This window comes from Leucopleurus acutus (genome assembly GCF_964270905.1).
Source record: "Leucopleurus acutus genome assembly, chromosome: 1".
Taxonomy (NCBI): domain Eukaryota; kingdom Metazoa; phylum Chordata; class Mammalia; order Artiodactyla; family Delphinidae; genus Leucopleurus; species Leucopleurus acutus.
In genome coordinates this window covers 145,309,073-145,330,865 of record NC_139142.1, presented here as the reverse complement: position 1 = coordinate 145,330,865, position 21,793 = coordinate 145,309,073, and the positions used below count along the sequence as shown (strand labels likewise).

At 38.3% G+C, this 21,793-nt stretch overlaps 1 protein-coding gene across 2 annotated transcripts in view; it reads left to right on the top strand.

Annotated features, from left to right (window-relative positions):
- The first annotated feature begins 244 nt into the window (after positions 1-244).
- Positions 245-21,793, top strand: part of UBE2Q2 (ubiquitin conjugating enzyme E2 Q2) — a 71,892-nt gene continuing 50,343 nt past the window's right edge. Inside the window, exons 1-3 of one of the 2 annotated variants that reach the window (XM_082836035.1) lie at positions 245-620; positions 11,045-11,146; positions 15,474-15,578. In XM_082836035.1, the coding sequence (XP_082692161.1) occupies positions 432-620; positions 11,045-11,146; positions 15,474-15,578 (396 nt within the window). In that variant the 5' untranslated portion in view covers positions 245-431. The remainder of the gene's footprint in view (positions 621-11,044; positions 11,147-15,473; positions 15,579-21,793) is intronic. The other variant, XM_082836036.1, reaches the window with a different exon arrangement.

Here is a 21,793-nt window from a genome sequence, read left to right as displayed (position 1 = left end):
AGAGCAGTTGGGCCGGGCGGAAGGGGGCTGGGTCACGGCGAGGAGGGGGCGGCCTGGCGGGCGCGCGCGCTAGCCGCGTGCACGCGCCGGGGCGGGGAGGGATGGGGGCGGGGTGGGGGCAGCCGTTTCCCAGGCGGTAGTGGGGGCAGCCCTTTCCCAAGGCGGTAGCGGGGGTGGTGTCGCTGTTGCCCTTTTAAGCCGCGGGGCAGCCGCCTCCTGCCGGTGGAGTCAGTTACAAAGGGAGCAGCCGCCCAGGCCGCCACACAGCCCCTCGCCATTTTCCAGCCCCGACCGACGCGGGCCGGGGCGGCGGGGAGAGGCGGAGCCGCGAGAGCGCGGCCCGGGCCGGCCCCGCGGGGCGGTCGCGGCCGTGACGGCGGCTCCGGGACCGGCTCCCCTTCCGCACCCCTCCCGCCGGAGATGAGGGGAAGATGTCCGTGTCAGGGCTCAAGGCCGAGCTGAAGTTCCTGGCGTCCATCTTCGACAAGAACCACGAGAGATTCCGCATCGTCAGTTGGAAGCTGGACGAGCTGCATTGCCAGTTCCTGGTGCCGCCACCGGCGCCGCCGGGCAGCCCTCACTCCCCGCCGCCGCCGCTCACACTCCACTGCAATATCACGGTGAGGCGCCCGGCCGCAGCCCTGTAGGGCCGGGCCGGGGAGGAAAGGGGCGCCCAGAGTCCCTGGACAAAGGGGAGCCTGCCCCGGAGAGGCCCCTCGGACCCCCGGGCGGGGCGGGCCCGCCCCTTTCCCCGGAGAAGGGCCCGGCCCAGCCCCGCCGGGACTGCGCGCGGCTCGGGTGGGAGGAGGCGGTCTGCTCGTTTCTCCGGCTCTTCTCGCCGGCCTGGGTTTGGGACTCCTGGTCCCTCTCGGCCCCCGTCGCCGCGCCCTGAGGTGGGAGACCGCTGCCGGCCGAGCCCTCGCTGGGTCGCCATGGCCGCCCACAGCCAGGGGCCTGCCTCCGGGGCCGCGGTGCGGCGGGTCGGCTGTTGTTTGAGCCCCGGCGGGGCAGGCGAAGGGCCCTCAAGTTTGAGCGCGTCCTTCTCGAGTCAGATTTCCCTGGTTCCGCGTATTCCCCCAATTATATTTTAAGTTTGTGCTTAAGGATAGGCTAACATTGAAAACTGACGCATTTGAGGAAAAAAAGTTTAGAATGCAGCCTCTGGCACTGTTTGAATTATCCCCTTCCTGCTGGCCCGGCTCCGCGCTAACGCGTTTCCGAAGGCGCATTGGACCTTGGATGCGGCAGGTGTTCTGGGAGTATGTTTGTGCAGCCCCTCCTATGGGTAAGCCGTTCAGATTAGGAGCTGGCGAAAGGCGATACGTGCCCAAGTCTGCTGCCCAGTAGGATTGTTTTATGTCCCAAAGCCGAGAAGACCCGTTAAAGCTCACTCTTTAACTTCATCTGAAAGCTCGTCAGAAACGCGTAAAAAAAAAAAAAGTTAAATAAGTTTCATCATAAAAGTGTATGATGAGGCTGTTCGTTGTGAAATTGACTTAGGGTATTGGTCCAAACTGCGGAATATGCCTCTTATAACAGGAGTTAAGGTTTCACGTTCCTCTGTAAATATGGCTAAAACCGAGTCTGGCGTCATTAAATTCCCTTTTGTTAAGTTAGTAGGTACTTAAGTGCCTACCCTGCAGCGTACCTGGCGCTCCGGAGTCTGTAAAAGCCTTGAAGTTATGATAATTAACATTAAAGTAGTTTTCAGAGTACTGGGGAGTAGGTGTATATTTCAGAAAAAAAAAGTTCAGTAAAGAGCTGTACTCAGGTGTTCTTTTCTAGGCGCTGGTTTTGCACAACTGGGTAGCGCAGTCCCTGCTTTCAGAACTTAGTCTTCTTGGGGGAAGAGTTTTACACAACGAAGTGTGACCAGGTTCTATGGTATCATCATGAAAGCCAAAGAGAGCAATTAACTTGGACTTTGGTGGTGGTGGTGTCGCTTCAGAGAAAGCCTTGAGGAGAGGCTGATTGTGGAGTTGGGCTTTCACAGGTGAGTAGAATTTTGGAAGGGAAGGAAAGGGCATTTCAGGCAGAGGAAACTCCATCTAAAAAAGACAGCAAAGCTTGAGAAAATGTGGATTGACTAGGAGTAGAGAAGTTATAATGAGACTTGAGAAGCCCAGGATATAGGCTGGTGAAGGTGAAGATTTTCCAAGAATGGAAAACAGGAAGTAGTAGTGAGCATGAAGTAGGTGATAATAAAGAGACTGGCTAGTCTGAATGATGATTATTCTGGTACAGGTTCAGGTATGGCCAGGAAAAAGTAGGGCTGGTTTCAATGATAGAGTGAACTTGTAGACTTGTGGGCGAGCTGCTGAGTTAGGTAAATGGGAAGATGTTTTTGCCATCCAGGACTAGGAGTGGTTCTGTACAGTGGGTGGCATTAGGAAAAGTGTGTGGTTTTGGTAATCCCAGTGGGGGTGGGATGGTGGTGTTGCTGTGCTGTGCTGGCATTTAGTGGCAGGGGTACAGGGATGCCAGATGTCTTGTAATGTTCAGGCAGTCTGCCACGACAGAGAATTATCCCACTTCAAATGCCAGCAGTGCCCTATTGAGAGCCATATTGGAGGCTGATGGAGTCAGCTGCACAGAAAGATACTGAGTGATGACCTGGATTAGGAAGTGGAACAAGAAGTGAATTAGAGGCACCTGGCAAAAGGAGGCTCTGGTGGGGACCAGTATAATGGTACCACTAACACAAACTATTCAAATTGAGATGTTAGTGAATTATGACACATTATCAGAACATAATTATCATGGTAGATGAATGTGTGTTAACATTATTATGGAGAAACATCAAACATATAAAAAGTTGAATAGTGTGGAGAACCTCCACGTACCCAGCCTCAACAGTGATAAACTTTTGGCCAATCTTATTTCATCTATACCCCACCTCGGATTATTTTGAAGCAGATTCCAGACATATCACTTCATCTGTAAATATTGCGGTGTGTATCTCTAAAACATAAAGACTCTTTAAGCATGGCTGAGTGTTTAGATAAAATCACCATGGTTTGCTCTTGCTGATGCCATTTTCTTAGGGGGGAAGGAGCAAGGAAAAAATGGGGCTGGATTTCACATGTCAGGACCTGTCTACTGTGTTTGATTTGCTATTCTCTAAAAAGTTTTAGCTCTTAAAAAATAATGATAATTTTGATCTATCTTTTAAAAAACTTTTCCTCTTATTTCCTCTTATTCCCATATATTTGTTGAGCTCTTCTACATGCCAGGCCCTGTCTTCTCCATGCTTATCAAGAAGCATCCTTAGGCAGTTTCTGTAATGTTTGAGTGAATGGTACCTCACTAGTTGTTTCCTTATACACCTGCATGTCAATTTCTGAGTAGTCCTCGAAAGATATTGTGCCCCCTTTTTCAGGCTTCTGCATCAGCATTTTTTCCCATGTGGAATGTGCCCCTTACCCTACCCCAATCTGTCTTGACATGTCTGACCATCCCCAAGGCTCTTCTAGTCATAAGCTGTTTATGCTGATATCTATTTCCTTTCCTGTCTTCTATAGTCCTTAACTATTTATTGCTTTGGTTATGTTTTCTTAATATTATAATACTTGGGGAGTTTTTTGGGTTTTTTTAGTTGTGTAGTTTTTAAAAGTCTTTTTTATGGTGGCAGGGGGGACTATTCTGTAGTTATATTTTTCATCTTCCTCTCACTAAATGCTCAGTAAATATTTGTACTATTGATGATATGGCCACCATTTTAGCTATATTCTGTTGGAACAAAAATCTTAACTACCATGTAAGTTAACTGCCAAGAGCTGGTCAAAAGGGCAGAGAAAACATCAAGAAAGTGTCATGGGTAGTGCATAAATATTTAAAAGGCCACTTAGGGAAATCTGCAATTTGACTTCACATGAAAGCGTTTTAAGAAGTAAACAAAACAAAACAAAAAACAAACCAAAAAAAAAAACAAGGCATAGATGTGTTACTCTTTAGGCCAAGGGAATGAAGCTAATTTTTTTTTCTGTTTTATAAATTTGTCCTAATCTTAAGTATGAAAGGGGAAGAGTGCTATTTTCAACTTCAAGAAGTCTTTTTTAAAAAACTTGTTTTCTGTGAACTCATGATATGAAAGTTTGTCATGCAAACTTAGAAGTATTGTCTTTCCATTTTCAGTAAATAGATCTAATTGCCAGTCAGTGCTAACATCCAGTTATGATCACACCTAAAATCAAAGCAGCTCGTTTTAATAACTTGTGCAGCCTTATTGGGAGCTAGTGTAGGACTTTGTTTTAGTCCTTTTGAAATATTTAGCATACCTTGGCAACTCCATTACTCCTTTTATGGACTTCTTGGCATTTGGGAACTCTTGGTAGGGAATTGCTGTTTTAGAGTGAGAAATCCCCCCCAGGAAGTAAATTAGCTGGTAAACAAATAAAACCTCATAGTACTTTATTATTTGTGTAGCATAAATCATTACTCTTTCTGCCTGAGTGGCTATTTGCCAGGCTATTTGTGGTGGAACATTTTTTTAATTAAATTTCTATTCATCATTGCCAAAAAGGTTACCCCCCTCCCAACCCTAACAGCAAGATACTAAATTAAAAATGTTAGAGCTGAGAGTTTAGGAGACAGAAAAAAATTTAGTCTTTAGTCTTTGGGACCTTAAGCAAATTACTACTTTCACTGTATTTTTCTATGAAATAGATAATACGTTTTGCCCCACATGAGAGCATATATAGGAAAGCTCTTTAACATTGATAATGATCTCTGCAAATATAAAAGTGATGGTGTCATTAGCAGCTGAATAACACTTTTGAAAATGCTTTTTAATAGCTTTTCATGGGAAATAAACCAGTGCTGTTAATTTCTTAATTTTTCTTGTTTCTAGTCTTTACATTGATAAAAAGTAGCCCAGAGAAGCTTATACAAAGGAAAATAACAAAACTTGACTAAAGAGCCCAAGACCTTTTCTTTGGTCTACTCTCCTGGGACAGATTACTTTTCCAAATTGAACTCCTGGAGAATCTTTTGGAAGTATCACAGCTGTCATGTTAAGCACCTCAGTGGTACTTTCAGTCCAGAGGAATCATTGTTTCCATTCATTTGACCAATTTATAATATAGAGTCAAATTCCTAGTTGGTATCTCTCTTCCCTCATCCCCATTTTTATGCCCTTCCTTGAAAGGAACAGATACATGAAGAGGGGAGACTTAGATTTCCATTTTGTGAATGGTGTATCCTTTAGTAACTTGTTTTTTTTCGTTGTTGTTGTTAAACTTCCTTAGGCCTGGAAAAGGATAGTATTAGATAAATGTCAGCTAGTTGAGGGGTGGGGAATTGAATTTAGTGGGGAACTGAATTTAAATAGTCCCTGCCAAATAAAGCATTACTGGAGAGCCAGAGTGGTGAAGCAGAGGTCCCTTTTTCCAAGGCCATTGTAATAGTGTTCTGTGTTCTCTTCTGAAAGATCATTCTGAGAGACAAAGCGGACTCAGATCCAAGGAAACCATTGGTTTCTGCAGATTAGGTGGTTTGAATTCTCTTCAGCACTTTTGTTTTCTCTGCCTCAGTGCCTTTAGAATGATGTTATGATTAGCTGTAATTTGCTATTCAAACAAGCACTTAGGAATTTTTTTCAGATCACAGGGGTATATATGCATTTTTCTTTTACCAAATGTTAGTGTTTTTACTCTGCTTCTCTGGGCTCTGGTCATGTTAGATATTTAGTTGTATGTTATTTACTGGTAAAATGATTATCAGGGAGCAATCTCTTTTTCTTTCTTCTTTTTTTTGGGTAGCTTTTTTATGTTGTCAGGTCATTTAGAATTTTATTAAGCTACCATATGGTAATTCTGTCAGTTTATTTCATTCTCCATCCCACATTTATTGAACGGCAAAGTGTGAAAATAGAGTGTCCCATAGCTGTTCTCCAGAAGAATTAAAACTGTTATACCTTTGAACCTTCAACAAGAAGTATGTATATCAATTTTCAAAAAAAGTTAGGATACAGCCATCTCCAAGGATTTCATGTCATTTGGAAAAATGCCAGAAACTGAGCATTCTGGCAGGCAGTTTTGCTGGCTGGTGCTTGATATAGAGCCACACATCGGTCTCTTAGTGGATTTATGTGAAAAAATAGGTAAAGCTATTTCTGAACAAGACAAACTCCTTAGGCAATGACAAGCGAAGAGGTTGGTTTGATTAACCTTGAGTTACGTTGCCTTAGATTAGGACAACACAACATTTTATGGTGGCAGTGGCCGTGGTGGTGAATTTCTTTGAAATTTGTCCACTTATGGTAACCTTTATGGTGGTGGTCACAGACAACTTCATCCTTCAAGCCTTAAAATCACTATAAAACTAATAGTAGAATTGAGGAAAAACAGGGTCCCTGAGTAATTAGATGCTTAGATAATTGTCTAAAATTTTCATAACTGGCGAGGAGAGGTGTTAGAAGCACTTAAACATTTAATGTAAGGAAAGCTGCTTGAACTTACACTGGGATTTTAGAGCACCATCTGTTGTTTAAAAATTGTATATCATGGGTCATTTTAAAGAGAAATAGTAAGGAAACTATCTTTTCAAGATAGATACAAAGCTTAGTTGTTAACCTTGTAAAAATTTAAAAGCTTGAGGTATATGAGAGGTTGAAAGCATTAATGCTTAGTTTTAAATATTGGTGATAATTTTGGATGCCTTTCAAAGTATGTAGATTGTCTTCTAAATATTACACTGAACAAGCCTTGACCATGATGTGAAATTTGTGCTGAAGATTACGTTTCCAGAGGTGGTGGTAGTGGATATTTTATAATGTGGAAAATAAGACATTTAAGAAGTCTAAAAACCAGATAAGCAAAACTAGAAAAAAAAATCACCTGTAATTCTACCACTCAGAAGACACCACTGTCAAAATTATGGTACATATCTTGTCATCTGGTCATCTTTTTTCTCTTATGTTTATGTAGATTCCCTCTCCCTTTTAAAAAAAAATCAGGTTATTTTGTTATCTGATTTTTCACTCAGTAATGTTGTAGACCTTTGTCATAAACTTTTTCCTCCAATGTCTTCAATTATCATGTGCTGTTCTGTTACATGACTACAGCATTGAGTCAGTCGTGTCTGCTACTATCAGTGGTTTCTGTTTTCTTCTATTTTAAGTAATGCTTTGAGCATTAATAGCTAGAGCTAAATCCTTGTGCATATAGGTAATATCCTTTAAAATTTTCCTAGAAGTGATAGCTTTCTGTTCTTGTTGATGAATTGGTTTTTGGAGATGTTGTAACAAATTATATTGTATAGGAACTTTTTTTTTTCTTCCAGGTAGCAGCTTTTATTAGATTGGTAAAAACGTTAGCATGTGTGAAGTGAAAGGGGCATTCTCACAGTCATGGCACAAAGTATAGTATAAATATCTATGACCCTTTAGAAAACAGTTTGGTTTCTTTTAACCCTCTCTATTTTGGCAAGATATATGCTGGCTACCCCGGTTGGCCAACATTGTCCTTGTGATGCTGGATCTCCAAGAAAAACGGCTCTAGTTCCAGAGAAGACCCAGATTTGCCTGGTTTAGCTCATCTGACAGCTAACCACTGGGAGTAGAATAGGCTGGTAGAGACCTGTGATCAGGTTTTGGGTCAAGGGAGGCAGGTAGGAAGATGGGAAGGAGATAGGAAAACTAACCTCAGTAGAACCACATTAATATAGAATGATAAAAGGATGTTTCTTCCAAGGAAGAAATTCTGAGAGTGAGGGGGAAAAAGGTTGGGAGATAGGGGGCAGGCAGCAGTTATCAAGGTTTTTTGGAGTCAAGACTCTTTTACACTATTAAAAATATATTGAGGTCCCAAGGAGCTTTTGTTTATGTAGGTTGTCAATATTTATCATTAGAAATTAAAACAAATATTTAAAATATTCATTAAGATAAACTCATTACATGTTAATATAAATGTTTTTGTGGAAAATGACCTTATGCTCTAAACCAAAAAGTTTTAATGAGAATAGTGGCACAATTTTACTTTTTTTTTTTTTTTTTTTTTTGCAATACGCGGGCCTCTCACTGTTGTGGCCTCTCCTGTTGCGGAGCACAGGCTCCGGACGCACAGGCTCAGCGGCCATGGCTCACGGGCCCAGCTGCTCAGTGGCATGTGGGATCTTCCTGGACCGGGGCATGAACCCGTGTCCCCTGCATTGGCAGGTGGACTCTCAACCACTGCGCCACCAGGGAAGCCCCACAATTTTACATTTTTTGAGGTGAATCTCTTTGATGTCTGGTCTATCATTTGCTTCTGCATTCGCTCTGTGGTGATATGTTGTTCTGGTTGAAGTAATAGGAAGAAAATCCAGCCTCACACCGATACTTGGTTGGAAAAAGGAATATTGTAACAGCTGTTTTAGATAGTTGTAGATATTCATTTTGGATACTCTACCCAAACTTGTTTTTTTCTTGAACTTTGAATGGATCTTTTACCCATGATATTACGACATCATGCATTGATCATTTGGAAAATATTGGTTCACTGAAGTCTTCTAAATGTTGATACATTTTGTTAGGTGACATGGAAACATTATATTCATTAATATCACCATCAACCTCATCAGAATACTGTTAGGAAGCTGTCAGGCTCACAGTGGTAGATACAGGTTTTGCAAAATTCTAATTTTTGCTGGAAAGCTTGAATTTTATCATTGGCAATAAATACTGTCCTGTGTTTTCCTTGAAATGGTAGGCTCTCTTCATTCTTTTTGGAGAAAACATTTATCAAAAATCCAAGTTGGAATAACCATTGTTTGTCAGTCATTCTTTCAAGTGAAAACTGTGTCCTGTGAAAGTGGTTAGTTCAGCTCACAATTGTCATACAAGTGCTTTTTCTCATGTGTTCTGTAGGAGTGCTCATGTGTGCTTCACATTTCATCACTTGCAATATTAAAAAGACATAAGGATTGAGATTTAGTAAAATAACTGCCTCATCACAGACATTCATAAGTGAAATGCCTTTTTTTTTCTTTTAAACACCTTGAATGACTGGTGGTGAATACCATGTCTTCAAGTATAGTTTGGTGTCACTGCCTTTATCTGTGCTAAGGTACCAGCAGTTAGTTTTACCCACCATTATGTCTGCACCATTGGTACAGATGTCAATGTGAAAAAGGCAATTAACATTTTAGTATTCTTGTAGAAATAGTTTGGACCTAGGAGTCCAAGGGCCCCACTTGAGAACTGTTAACATAGTTGCTTAGACCTAGTATATATCCCGTCTTCTTTTGTACAGGATTAGAAAAATATGGCATAGGTAGTAACTGATCTCAGTATTTCTTTTATGTTTTTCTCTTTTTTTGCAATTCTCATAATATGGTTTTGAGGGGTTTTAGTCCAGAGCAACAATTCATATATTTTCTTTTGCTTATGCAGAAGTTTAATCTACATAATGAAGCTGAGAATTTAGTGCTTTTTTTTTCTTTTAAGGCTAAAGAAAATACAAATCTAAAACAATAAAAATGGTTTAGATGGTGTGTTCTCAAACTAGGCTGAAGAATTTAAAGAAAATGTAATAAGTAATTCTCTTTAAGAATAGGATTAATTTTGAAGACAGTCTGTTTACCTTTTAGCCTTAAAGAGGTTTGGGACACAGTAAGAGTTTGAGGAATGAGAATACAAAAATAAACCATTACTGAATGGATATAATGATGTCTTACTTCAATACAGTTTTTCTTTCTTTAAAGAACATTTTGTAAAATGCTTTAAAAATAATCAGTTTCTGTGGCTCCAACTATATTATAATTGAGATTAGAGTTCTCAAAGCAATGCTTCTTTAAACTGTTTCTGCAAAATTGTTGTTTCTCTATGACTAGAATCTAACTGTACCTAATACTAATACTAATGGCTTTTCCCTAATATATAATAGAAAACAGTGCAAATGAACAGAGTAAATGTCTGTTATTAGGTGGAAACATGTACAAGGGTGTGACTACCAGGAGGTTAAGATTATTGGAACCATTTTAGAGGCAGCCTATTACAGTGTTCAATAACATCATTGACCTGGATGAGCTGGAGCACGCAGACAGTAGCTGTACAAGGAGAATGCCTGTCTCAGAGCCCAACTCCAGTGGCTAGTGAGCACTATGACTAATGTCATAGTGGCTAATGTAGCCCTAAGACAGCTATATTGCTGTCTGTTCTGCCTTTCTAACACCTTGCTGTCTTGAAGAAGTAATCTTAACCTCATTTAAGAAATTTGTCCTTTAGAAGCCAGAGTCTTCCTTGCAATCTAAGAAGGGATGGGAAATTATTAGGAAAAAGGCAAAATTAAATGGGATTGATTTTTAGGGGCCAATAGGGGCCAATTTTCTATTGGAGAGAAATCTCAAAGTAGCTTCTGTAATTACACTACTCAGAAGGCAAGTAGTATAGTGAGTAGAAGATTTAAAAAATCATTTTTAACATTTGTAAGGATTTAAAAACATGTGCCTAGATATGTATTCCTTTGCTTTATTTAAAAAAATTCAGAGTTAGAGCTCATCTAGATAAATCTTAGAAATGTAGTTTTATTATATTAAAAGGCAAAAAGTAGTATGGTTTAACTCTGTAGACTACTTCAAGGTTGGGGTTTTTTAGTTTTTGCTTTTAATTTGTTTTTGCTTTTTGAGGGATTTATTGTGATTCCAGATTTTAAAGCCCTTAAATGTTAAAGCTGGTGAATCCAGGCCATGATAGACCTTTCTTTGTAAAGAAAGGAATCCTGTCTTCCTTGGTGCTTGCATACTTTTGATGAAACATAACTTTTGAAGTGTATTCTCTTCTGTTTGTTTTAAATCATACTGCTTACTGGGTAAAGTCCTTTTTTTTTAAGACTAATAAATTATGTAACATGGAACAGGAAAGATTAAACTGTAAAACATAATTTTTATTTAAAAAAATCCAGTAAAAATTTTGTTTCTCCACACATGGATTTTAATGTGTTACTTTTCTTTCCATGATATGCTTTACTTAAATTTGTGGTCATCTTGCCATTTAGTGGTGAGGTTTAATTGCATATCCAGGTTATTCTGTCTGTAAATGTGTTTAACGTAGGTGTCTCTGTAACAGGAATCTTACCCATCTTCTTCACCAATATGGTTTGTGGACTCTGATGACCCAAATCTGACATCAGTTCTGGAACGTCTAGAAGACACTAAGAACAACAATTCGGTGAGAAAATAAGCCACACTACTTTTTGTTTCTCATGAACATATAGAATTTAAGTGTTAAGAGGTAATATGATATAGAAGCCTGATTAATGATTATTTGATAACCTGGTTTTTAGCTCCTTTAAGATTTCTCTTTTTTTTGGTCCTTCATATTCTACTGTTTAATACCTGGTTTTTCATTTTTATTCCCCATAGGTATAGTCTTAATTTAGATCAGGAATTAGGTGGTCTCTTTTCCATGAATCCTAATCATTAAACTAAGCAGGCCTTTTTGGTTGGGACCACTAGCCAAGGTAGGAAGTAGAAAAAGGGAAAAAGATCAAGGTAGATGTGAGGGGGAAATAATGACAGAATGACACCAATTGCTGTTTCTGTCAAGAGTCTATAACTCTGAGTAAAAGTCAAAGGTATATAAATAAAAAGTTATTTTCTAATATATAAAACAATCTAACTTTCCATTTTAGAAACCTGGTTTCTTTGATTATAAAACTATAAGTGACCATTGTGAGAGAACTAATAAAATTAAAAACAACAAAAAAAGGAAAATAGAAATCTTATTTTCTCTACCTGATACAACCATTGTTGAGATGATGGCTATTTTTTCTCGGTATTTTTTTCCCTTGCTAGTAAAATATACATACTCTTATACATATGTTTAAATAGTTGAGGTTATGTTTTATATAATTTAAATGCTTTTTTAAAGTTAACATTATCATTACATTTTTCCACGATGTCACAAAGTCCTTACAGAAAAATACCAATTATTATTTGCAGGTGACATGATTGTTTACCTTAAAAAAAAAATCGAAAGGAGTCAGCTGAAAAAGCGATTTTTAAGATGACTGGTTAAAAGTTCTATTATATAAAAATCAAGTTTTCCCAAATATCAGCTATAATCAGAAAATATGGTGGACAAGTATTTTATTGACAACTCTAAATACCTAGGAATAAGGTTAGGTGTGCAGGTTTTGTATCAAGAAAACTACAAAAATTTGCTGAGTAAAATGAAAGACTTGACTACTGTGTTCCTAGATGGGCAGACTCCATATTATAAATATGTCAGTTGTCTGTATAGCTTCATGTTAGTTTATAAATTGAATGCAATTCCAGTAAAAATCCCAACAGATTTATTTTTGGGACTTGACAAGTGACTCTAAAGTTTTTGAAGAGTAAATAATCAAAAACAATAATGGAGTTGAAAAAAAATGAGAGACATGTCTGACCAGATACTGAATAAAATAAAATATTGAGTACTGGCACCGAACTGGACAAGTAAAGGCAGTTAGAAGTTTAGAAACAGAGTCATGCAATTGAGAATTTAGAATGAGTTAAATCGAACCAAAATACTCAATAAGGAAAGGATAGATTGTTCTATTAATAATAAATGGGAGAACTAATGATTTGGGGAATTTAGAGACTTACCTCAGATTTTTGTCACCATAAGTTAGAGGTGGTTTAAGCACATCTATTCTTAAAATTAAGAACAGAAGAACATTGGTTTATAGAGTATTATAAGAGTAATAAGAGAGCCATGAAAGTTAGAGGAAAAAATTAAAAGCTAGACAGACATAGGTTCACATCTCCAGCAGGGGAGGGGGCAACAGGACAGGTAAAGAGGGATAGACTTAGCTCCCTTACTGCTTAGGAGGTTGCCTCTAAAGATCTAAAGGTGTAAGTTTTGTAATAGTAGAAATGAGTGGGGTTATTTTTTGATGTCTAAAGTATCCATCAAAAAAATGCTCATAAAGTAAATTGACATAGGATATAAAATGGGATCCAATTTCATAAATAAATATTTACATAAAAGAAAAAAGCCAAAACTCACGCTTCACTCTTTCTTACACTCTCTGCCAGTTATTTTATTACCTAGTCTTGAGTAAGAATAAGCTCTATTTCCTCACCTTTAATTCATTTAATTCATTATAATCTGGATTCTGCCATCTTTGTTGTACTAAAATTTTTACTTCTAGTTGCCAAATCCAGGACTTCTTTTTTAGTCCTAAAGTTTCTGCAGCATTTTGATACTGTTGATTCTTTCCTTATTGAAACATTTCTCCATTCAACAAACACATATTCCTTATTGTCCACCAATAAAGAGCTGGTTAAATAAAAATTACTGTATAGTTTTATGATAGAATATCATGTTGAAGTTAAGAAGAATGCAGCCAGTCTTTCCACAAGAGCACATACAATGTTCCAAGATATACTAAGGTGAAAAAGCAGGGCATAGCATATTGTCTATAATCTGGCTCCTTTAGTATATGAAGTAAAAATAAATAAATAAATAAAAATAAATCTATGCTGGATTATACATACCTTTTTTTCCACCTGGGTGGATACAGGAAACTATTAGTAGTAGAACGCAGAAAAGTATTTTTTTAAAAATTGGCTTCTATGCCAGGCTTTGTGGTAAGTGGTGGGTATAAAAGACAAGTCATATCCCTGTCCTCTGGGAACTGATAATCTGATGAGGATTTCCATCAGATCACTGTCTCCTGTTTTTATCTCTTATTATTGCCTTGCCTTGGTCTCCTCTGAGCTCTTATTCCTTGGTCTGCCTCTTTCTTCTCATTCTGCGCTTTCTCTGAGTAATCTCTTCTACTCCCAGTACTTAAATCATGGCCTATATTCCAGTGATTCCTAAATCTGTATCTCTAGATAAAATTTATCTCCTGAGTTTGAAACCCATTATCTGTCTATATATCACACAGATCCAGGGAATCTTACTCAGATGTGCTGTGGCTGTTCAAAATGATTACATCTAAATTTAAACTCATCTACCTCTTAGTACTCCACCTCCCGCATCATGTTTCCCCTCAAAAATTCTCTCTGTGATTGTGAATGGGGCAAAATGAAATAATGAAACTTGTTACCCATGTCTGAAGCTGGGAACTATCTTAGAGTTCTTTTTTATACCAGTGTTTCCTGACTCCCACCCCCTCAACTCCAGACTATCTAGTAAATTTCTAAGACCTGTCCATCTCCCTTCTATAAGTATTTCTTAAATTCTTCCCCATGATCTTAGTTACTTCCTTCGATCCCTCAAACACTTTCTTGGGTGGAGCGTGAAGTTGAAATTCCTGGAAGCTGTGCTGCCCTGTTTCTTACTGCTTGGTGCATCTCCACCACGCTGCTGTCTTTCCCACAGTGCTGCCGTAGCTCTTCCTGTACCAGGGGTTGGAGTGTCGGGTCTGTGTCCAGCTCACCCTGCCTCGTCTTTGTTATGTACTGAGCACAAAACAGAGCTTATTGGATGGATAACAAATCCACGGTGGGGCTTTGCTGCTTTTTAAGCTTGAGGATATTTTTTTATACTAATTTACTGCTCAACTTTCCTCATTTTTACTTGCTCCATTGTCCACTTTGGAAAGGCTTGTTCTTTGCTTTGTTTAACCCATTCTAATTCTGTGTCTGTTTTCCTCAGTCCTTCATAAACCTGCTCCTTTCTCTTCATCTCTTTTCTTGGTTAGAGACATCCAGGAAACTGTTCCTGACCAAGTGAAGTAAGTTACCTTACTTGCTGCCAATCATGGCTACTGATAGTGACCATTCTTCTTAAATCATAATTCTAAACTTATACATTGAAAACAATTTTTTAAACAATGAAAAACATGTTTGTGCACATAATTTACCTTGCTTACTTAAAGTAATATGCTTAAAAATCTGGATTTAAAAATGGAAACGAGTTATTCTTCGCAGTTTTCCTAGTAAGGTTTTTGTTTGTTTGTTTAGACAAACACTTAAGAGCCTACTAAATGTCAAGTGTTTTCACAGAAGAGTTCATTTAATTTTTACCCTTATGAGAAGGTTTTAATTTCCTTGTTTTATAGATGGGGAGACTCAAAACTCAGGGCGTTAGATACTGTATCCAAGGTCACCTGGATTCCAAGGCTCTGTTTGCTAGACCACATTTGCCTCTACTTTCAAATGAATGACTGTGAAATATATAATGTTATAAACCGTGTGCAGCAACACTGCCTCTGTTTTTTGTAGCCTCATTAATGTATTAATGTACTCTTGTAAGTTACTAAGAAAAGAAGTTAACAACTGAAAATTAGACAATGTCTGGAGCTCCCCTTCCTCTGCCATTTTGTTGATGTCATTCTGCTAGGTATCAGTTGTCGGGATTGCACTAAAGCCATAGTAACTTTCTTACACTAGCAGCCCCTAAAATATTTTTTAAAGACTGTTATTTTATCTGTAGGCTGTAATTGAGCAGTAATAAACTTTTCTCATTTCCTACTGGATTAGTTACAGTAGTTATAGTGTTATTCATGTCTCTAAGGGCTCTTTAACATAATGCTTATTTACTGAAATGTGTTTTGTAGCTTCGTCAGCAGTTGAAGTGGTTGATATGTGAACTCTGCAGATTATATAACCTTCCTAAGCACCTGGATGTTGAGATGCTAGATCAACCACTACCCACGGGTCAGGTAAAGTAAAAATTCTCTAGTATTCAAGAGCTAAAATAAATTGTCTCAAGCACAAGTAAAACTAGGATGATTTCTCATTATTATACAACTTATTTAGAACTTAGTTTTTGTTTTCCTGTTGAATTGTTTTGTTTGTTTTAGGTACTAAAAATAACCTTTTCATTCTTGGGAGCTGCTCTTATTTACTATGACAGGCAAACAGTTGCCCCCTCTCTACCACCACCTTTTTGTTAATGTTCCTGGTTTCCATAACTGTTCCTTGCTTCTGCAGTTGTTTGCTTTTGTTTATTCACTTACCTTCACCTGGAATGCCATCTCTCTATACCCATTTGTGCTTCTTAAGTCCTAACTCAAATGTTATCTCCTCCAGGCAGCAGAAGTACCCACTAGCTCACCACCACTTCTAACCGCTCTGGATTTCTGGATTTACCTATTTAGGCATAATTTATTGATTTGTACAATAACAAAGATTTAGCTTTTATACCACCCACTTACCCACCCACCTCCCCTTCCTAAAACATCATTATATTTAGTAATATGAATAATCACCACTTATCATTAGGACTTTGTAGTGTAGAGTTTTATATTTCATCTGTACAGTTTTTTGTTTTGCAATGTCTTCCTTATAATAATAATTCTTAGTTTAAAAAGTTATGTTCTGTCTCTTTTCTATGAGATCTCCCTCTCTTCTGGAGCCTTTGGCTCTTCTGCACCAGTCTTGGCAGGTTCTTTTCTGGGCTGGCTATTAAGCTGTCATATTGAAATTTTTCTTGTCTCCTCTGCTGGAGTAGTAGATCCATTGTTTCCAGATTTCATGTCTTCTTTCTTGGCTTACCTTTTCTCATTTTGCCTGAGGAAAATGATTTTACGCAAGTAAAATCTTAGAAAAACGTCAAGGGGTAGTACATTTTCTGAGTTCTAACTTCTTAAAAAAAAAAAAAAAATATATATATATATATATATATATGTATAGCCAGACCACCGTGGGTTTGAATCTTGGTTTAATTACCTAATTAGCTTGGGCTAATTACCTAGCAATATGTACATCAGTTTCCCATTTGCAAAATGGGGAAATGGTAGTAATACCTATATTTGGGGAGAGCTATAAAGATTAAATGAGTTGGTGCATGTAAATCATTTAGAGCAGTTCCTGATGCATAGTAAATGCCCAATAAATGGTAACTGCCTTCACTTGACTGATAGTGTGGTTGAATATATAATTCTAAGTTGAGAATAATTTTCCCTGAGAATAAATGGTAACTGCTGTTGTCTTCTAGTCAATGGTATTGAAGCCTGATGCCATTCTGAGTCTTAGTCATCTCTGTGCGACTTTGGGAAGCTTTTAGGACTTTGTCCTTTCCCTGCTGTTCTGAAATATCACAGTGGTGTACTGAGTTTTTTTGTTTGTTTGTTTGTTTTTTCCATTTTTGTTGGGTACTCAGTATGGATGGACCTTCTCAAATTTGGATTCTTGAATCTTTCTTCTTGGGTAAATGTTCTTGTATTTTTTTCTGTGGTAACTTTCTCCTTTCCATTCTTTATTTGTTCATTTTGGAATGCCTACTAATAGGATTTTAGACCTCCTCATTTGAGTCTTTGTATCTCTTATTATCACTGTATTCTGTCTCTTTGTCTTAATTTCAAATTCTGGAACATTTTTCTTATCTTTCAACTTCTGGAAATTTTATTTGAACAGTCATAACTTTAAGTTTTATTTTGGTTATTTATTGCTGCTTAACCAGTTACACTAGAACTTAATGGCTTAAAACAACAGTTCTATCTCGCACGACTGTGTGAGTTGGTTACGCTTAGCTGGACAGTTTTTCTGCTGACTTCACTGTGCAGTCAGATAGTGGCTGGGACTGGTAGTTATTTGGACACATGACTGCACTGAAATGTCCAGCATGCCTTCTTCATTCACATGTCTGGTGCCTTGCTGTTCCTCACATGGCCCTTCTGTCCACATGACATCTCCTCATTCCAGGGTCTCTTTACGTGGCTTCTCTTTATTTAGGAAGGTAGTCAGAATTTTTATTTTTGGCTTCTAAGAGCACAAAAGTGGAAGCTGCCAGGGTTTCGTAAGGTTTAGATCTGGAACTGGCCCAGTGTCATTTCTACCATGTTTATTGGTTAAAGCAAGTCCAGGGCCAGCCCATATGGTGGGAGGGGTCCATATAAGGGATGAATGCTGGGAGGTGTCGTTCATTGTGGCTCCTCTCCAAAGATGAACCATAAGTTCTTGTTCTCTGATTATTCCTTATTGATAGCATTCTGTTTTTGTTTTTATCAATGTAATATATTCGTGAGTGTCTTTAAGGAGTTACTTTGATACTCTCCCTCAAGCATCTCTATTTTTCTTTAATAAGTTTAATAAGTCTTTAATAATTTTTTTTTTAGTTTATCTTGGTCTTTTTTTTCTTTCTGAAGACTTTCCTCATATATCTATTTATTCTCTGTTGCTTATTCATGTTTTTTCCTTCCTCTTCTTCATTCATATTTGAGAGAGGTGTACTGAAAGGCTGATTGGGAGTTCTTTGTTGCCAAGACTTGTCAACTGATCGCTTTTAGGAGGAATTTAAGCTGACTTCAACCCCCTATCCCCCACCCCCTATTTCCTGGCATAATCATAAATGATGGCTGGAACTATTTGGTTTCTCTGGACATGAAACCTTATAATCTCTTGCTTGAGGTAGATATGTATGCCTGAGTTTTGCTTAAGGAGAGCAGTGTGTTTTGGTGGCTGGACAGTTTGTTCTGTATATAGGCTTTCAGTTAATCTACATTTTCAATCCTATCCATCACTCCTGCTGTCGAAATGTACCTGGTGTCTGAGTCTAGAGCCTCTCCAGGGTGCTGTGGGACAAATTAGCCACCTGATTATCCCCTACCCTATGGCTTTACTTGTTTGCTCCATTAATTACCATTCTTCCATTCACTGTCATCTTCTAGCATGAGTGAATTCTTTTTTCTGCTGGTAGCCCCCTTTTATTTTTTGTTACCATTATGTGTTTGTACAGTGTTTATTCTTCATCGTATGTCTTCATTGTAATTCTAGTGGAGCCTCAGGAAAGAGATGGGAGAAGAATATATTTTATGTTCAATCTGCTTCTTTAGAATATTTGCAACTTAGGTTTTTAACTTAATATATCGTGGACACAGTACATATAGATCTACCTTGTTTTTCACGACTGCATTTAATTCCATTCACAAGATATAACTTGTGAATTACATGAAGAAATTTCCTAATTTTGAGTCATCCTTGCATTCCCATAATAAACGTTCGGCGCCTACATAGGTTGGTAGTTGGGGGTGGAACACAATAGATGTGATACTTTATTTTTGGATTTTTATACTTTAAGTGAGATTGTAATATAGTCTGTTTCCCTTTAAGCTCTTCTTGCTTCATTTTGGTATCAGGGTATAAGCAGTCTCATGACTTGGGAAGCTTTGTGTTTTTTTGTTTGTTTGGTTTTGGTTTTTTTGCGGAACGCGGGCCTCTCGCTGTTGTGGCCTCTCCCGTTGCGGAGCACAGGCTCCTGACACACAGGCTCTGGACGCACAGGCCCAGCGGCCATGGCTCACGGGCCCAGCCTCTCCGTGGCATGTGGGATCCTCCCGGACCGGGGCACGAACCCGTGTCCCCTGCATCGGCAGGTGGACTCTCAACCACTGTGCCACCAGGGAAGCCCCAAGCCTTTGTTTTTTTCCTAAGATCTAGGACAGTTGTAATTTTCAACTGGGGGCAGTTTTGCCTCCCATGGGGCATTTGGAAGTATCTGGCTATATTTTGGATTGTCACAGCTGGCCGGGTTGGAGGAGTGTGCTGTTGGCTTTTTGTGGGTAGACAGGATGTTACTAAACATCCTGCAATGTCAGGACAGTTCCCCACAACAAAGAATTATTTGGCCCCAAATATCAATAGTTCCAAGGTTGAGAAAGCCTGATTTAAACAAAGATCTGAACCTGATCCATTTTTCTCTTCTGTGTATTAGTCTATTTAGATTTTCCATTTCTTCTGTCAGTTTTAGTAATTTTAGGTTCTAAAAAATTGGTAACTTCATCTATACATTTGAAGCTCTTGGAAGGATGTGCAGAGTATTCACTTTTTGCATCATCTTCATCTGTGGTTATAATCCTGAAGTTTCCTTGATTACTTGTCAGAGGCTTGTCTGTTCTATTATAATGGTCTATTGAAAGAACTGGCCCTTAGTTTTATTTGTTAAATTGAATGTTTTTATTTTTCAGTCCAGTCTTAATAATGTCTCCTTTTACGTTTTTAGTTTACTGGATCAATATGATTTAAAGTGCTTTTTTATCAAACATGTAAGGGTGTTTGTTTTTTTCCGAGTGCTGTTTGACTTTATTGCACAGGTTTTAAAATTTAGTATACTTATTTTCTAAATAGTTTGTGTTTTCTAAGTAGTTTGATTCCATCTCTTGTTCGTATCACTTATATTTTACAAGAAAAAGTTCGAAATAATATGTATTGAAAGCATATGGACATAAGTTTAGTATAAAAGTTATGGTGAATACCTGACAACTATACCACCTAGCCACCACCCAGGTGAAGAAATAGAACATTGCTAGCACTGCAGAATCTTCTGCAGGCTCCTTTCAGATTATCATTCCCTTGTATGCTAATCCTGTCCTTACTTTTCTCTAGTCTTATCACTCATATATGCAACCCTGAACAATATGGTTTAGTGTTGCCTGTTTTTTGAGCTTCATATTAAGTTATACTATGTAGTCTTTCATGTTTGTCTTTGCTCACCATTGTGAGTATATTCATTTATATTGTGTGTAGCTGTAGTTCTTTTACATTGCTGTATTTATTCCATTGTTTGAATGTACCATAACATACTTATCCATTTGACTGTTTACTGACATTTGGGTTAATTCCAGTTTTCTATTAGGAACAGTGCTACCATGATCATTCTTGTCTGTAGTACATGGTACACCCGTGCAAGTATGTCTCTGGGCATGTATTTAAGAGTGGATTACTGGGGCATGAGGGTCCATTTCTTCTTAAATTCAAGAATTATTTAGAAAAAAATGTTTTTAGAGATTCTCAGACAGCTTTGGGGTTTTTCGTTTTTCACTGTGGTCAGAGAATATGGCCTGTAACCTTTCAGCTGCATTAGCAGCAATTGCTTAGACTTAACCATTGATGTTGCTGTTGTCTCCGCTTATTGCTGTTTCTTGTATTCCATGGTTGCCCCGTTCTGAACTATATCCCTGAATAATGTCTTTTTTTCTAGAAAGGATTTGTGGGGATGTGTATGAAGAGTGTTCCTTGAATACTGTGTCTGTTTTTATTATTCATTTAACAAATATTTATTTGACTCTGTGTAAAGCACTCTATGTACTCTATGTAAATGTTGAGGATCCAGTGCTGAACAAACACAGGTATGGCTCCCATCGTGATAGAACTAGATATCAAATTCTAAGTTCATAATTGAGTCTCTTCCAAGTTCTTTACACTTTTTTCTTCTGGTATTTGTTGTTACAGATGAAAAGGCTGATGCCTGTCTGATTCTTAGCTCTTTATATTTTTTCTTTCTGGAAGTCGGCATGGTTTTTTTCTTTAACTGTGAAATATGGGGTTTTAATTTCCAACATTCCTTTGGGGCATTCAGAGCCACTTGCTATTATGAAGTCCTTCTTTAGGTTGGCAACATTTGTCCCTTTCCCTCATCTTCTGAATGAATGATGGATGAATATTGGATCTCTGTATTCCTATTTCCATTTCCCTAACTCTTCTCTTATTTTAATCACCTTCTCCCCGTCTTCCACCTCCTTTTTCTCCACATTTTAGGGGAATGTCACAGTTTGGTTGTCTTCTTCAGTCATAAATATTTTGTTCATTTAGGTCCATTGTTCTCTCTGGCCCCTCTGAGTTTTTTTTTTCTTTGAGGGGAGATCTTTTTGATTTTCCAGAACTTTCTTGTTCTTTACATAATAATCTTGTTAGGTTTTGTGGATGCAGTATCTTCTCAATTACTGCTAAAGATTCCAATTATTAGATTTTTAAATTCTGTTTTATTGCCTTCATTAATAATGCTTCAGGTCACTTTTTCTGCTTGTTCAACTTGGTGCCTTTCTTTCAGATTGCTAGTTTTCTTCAAATATCTGGTGATGCTTGGTTATCTACTCATTTATAGATGAGGTATACCATTGATCAGTATCAGTTGTTATGAGTGTCCTCAGCAATTGTC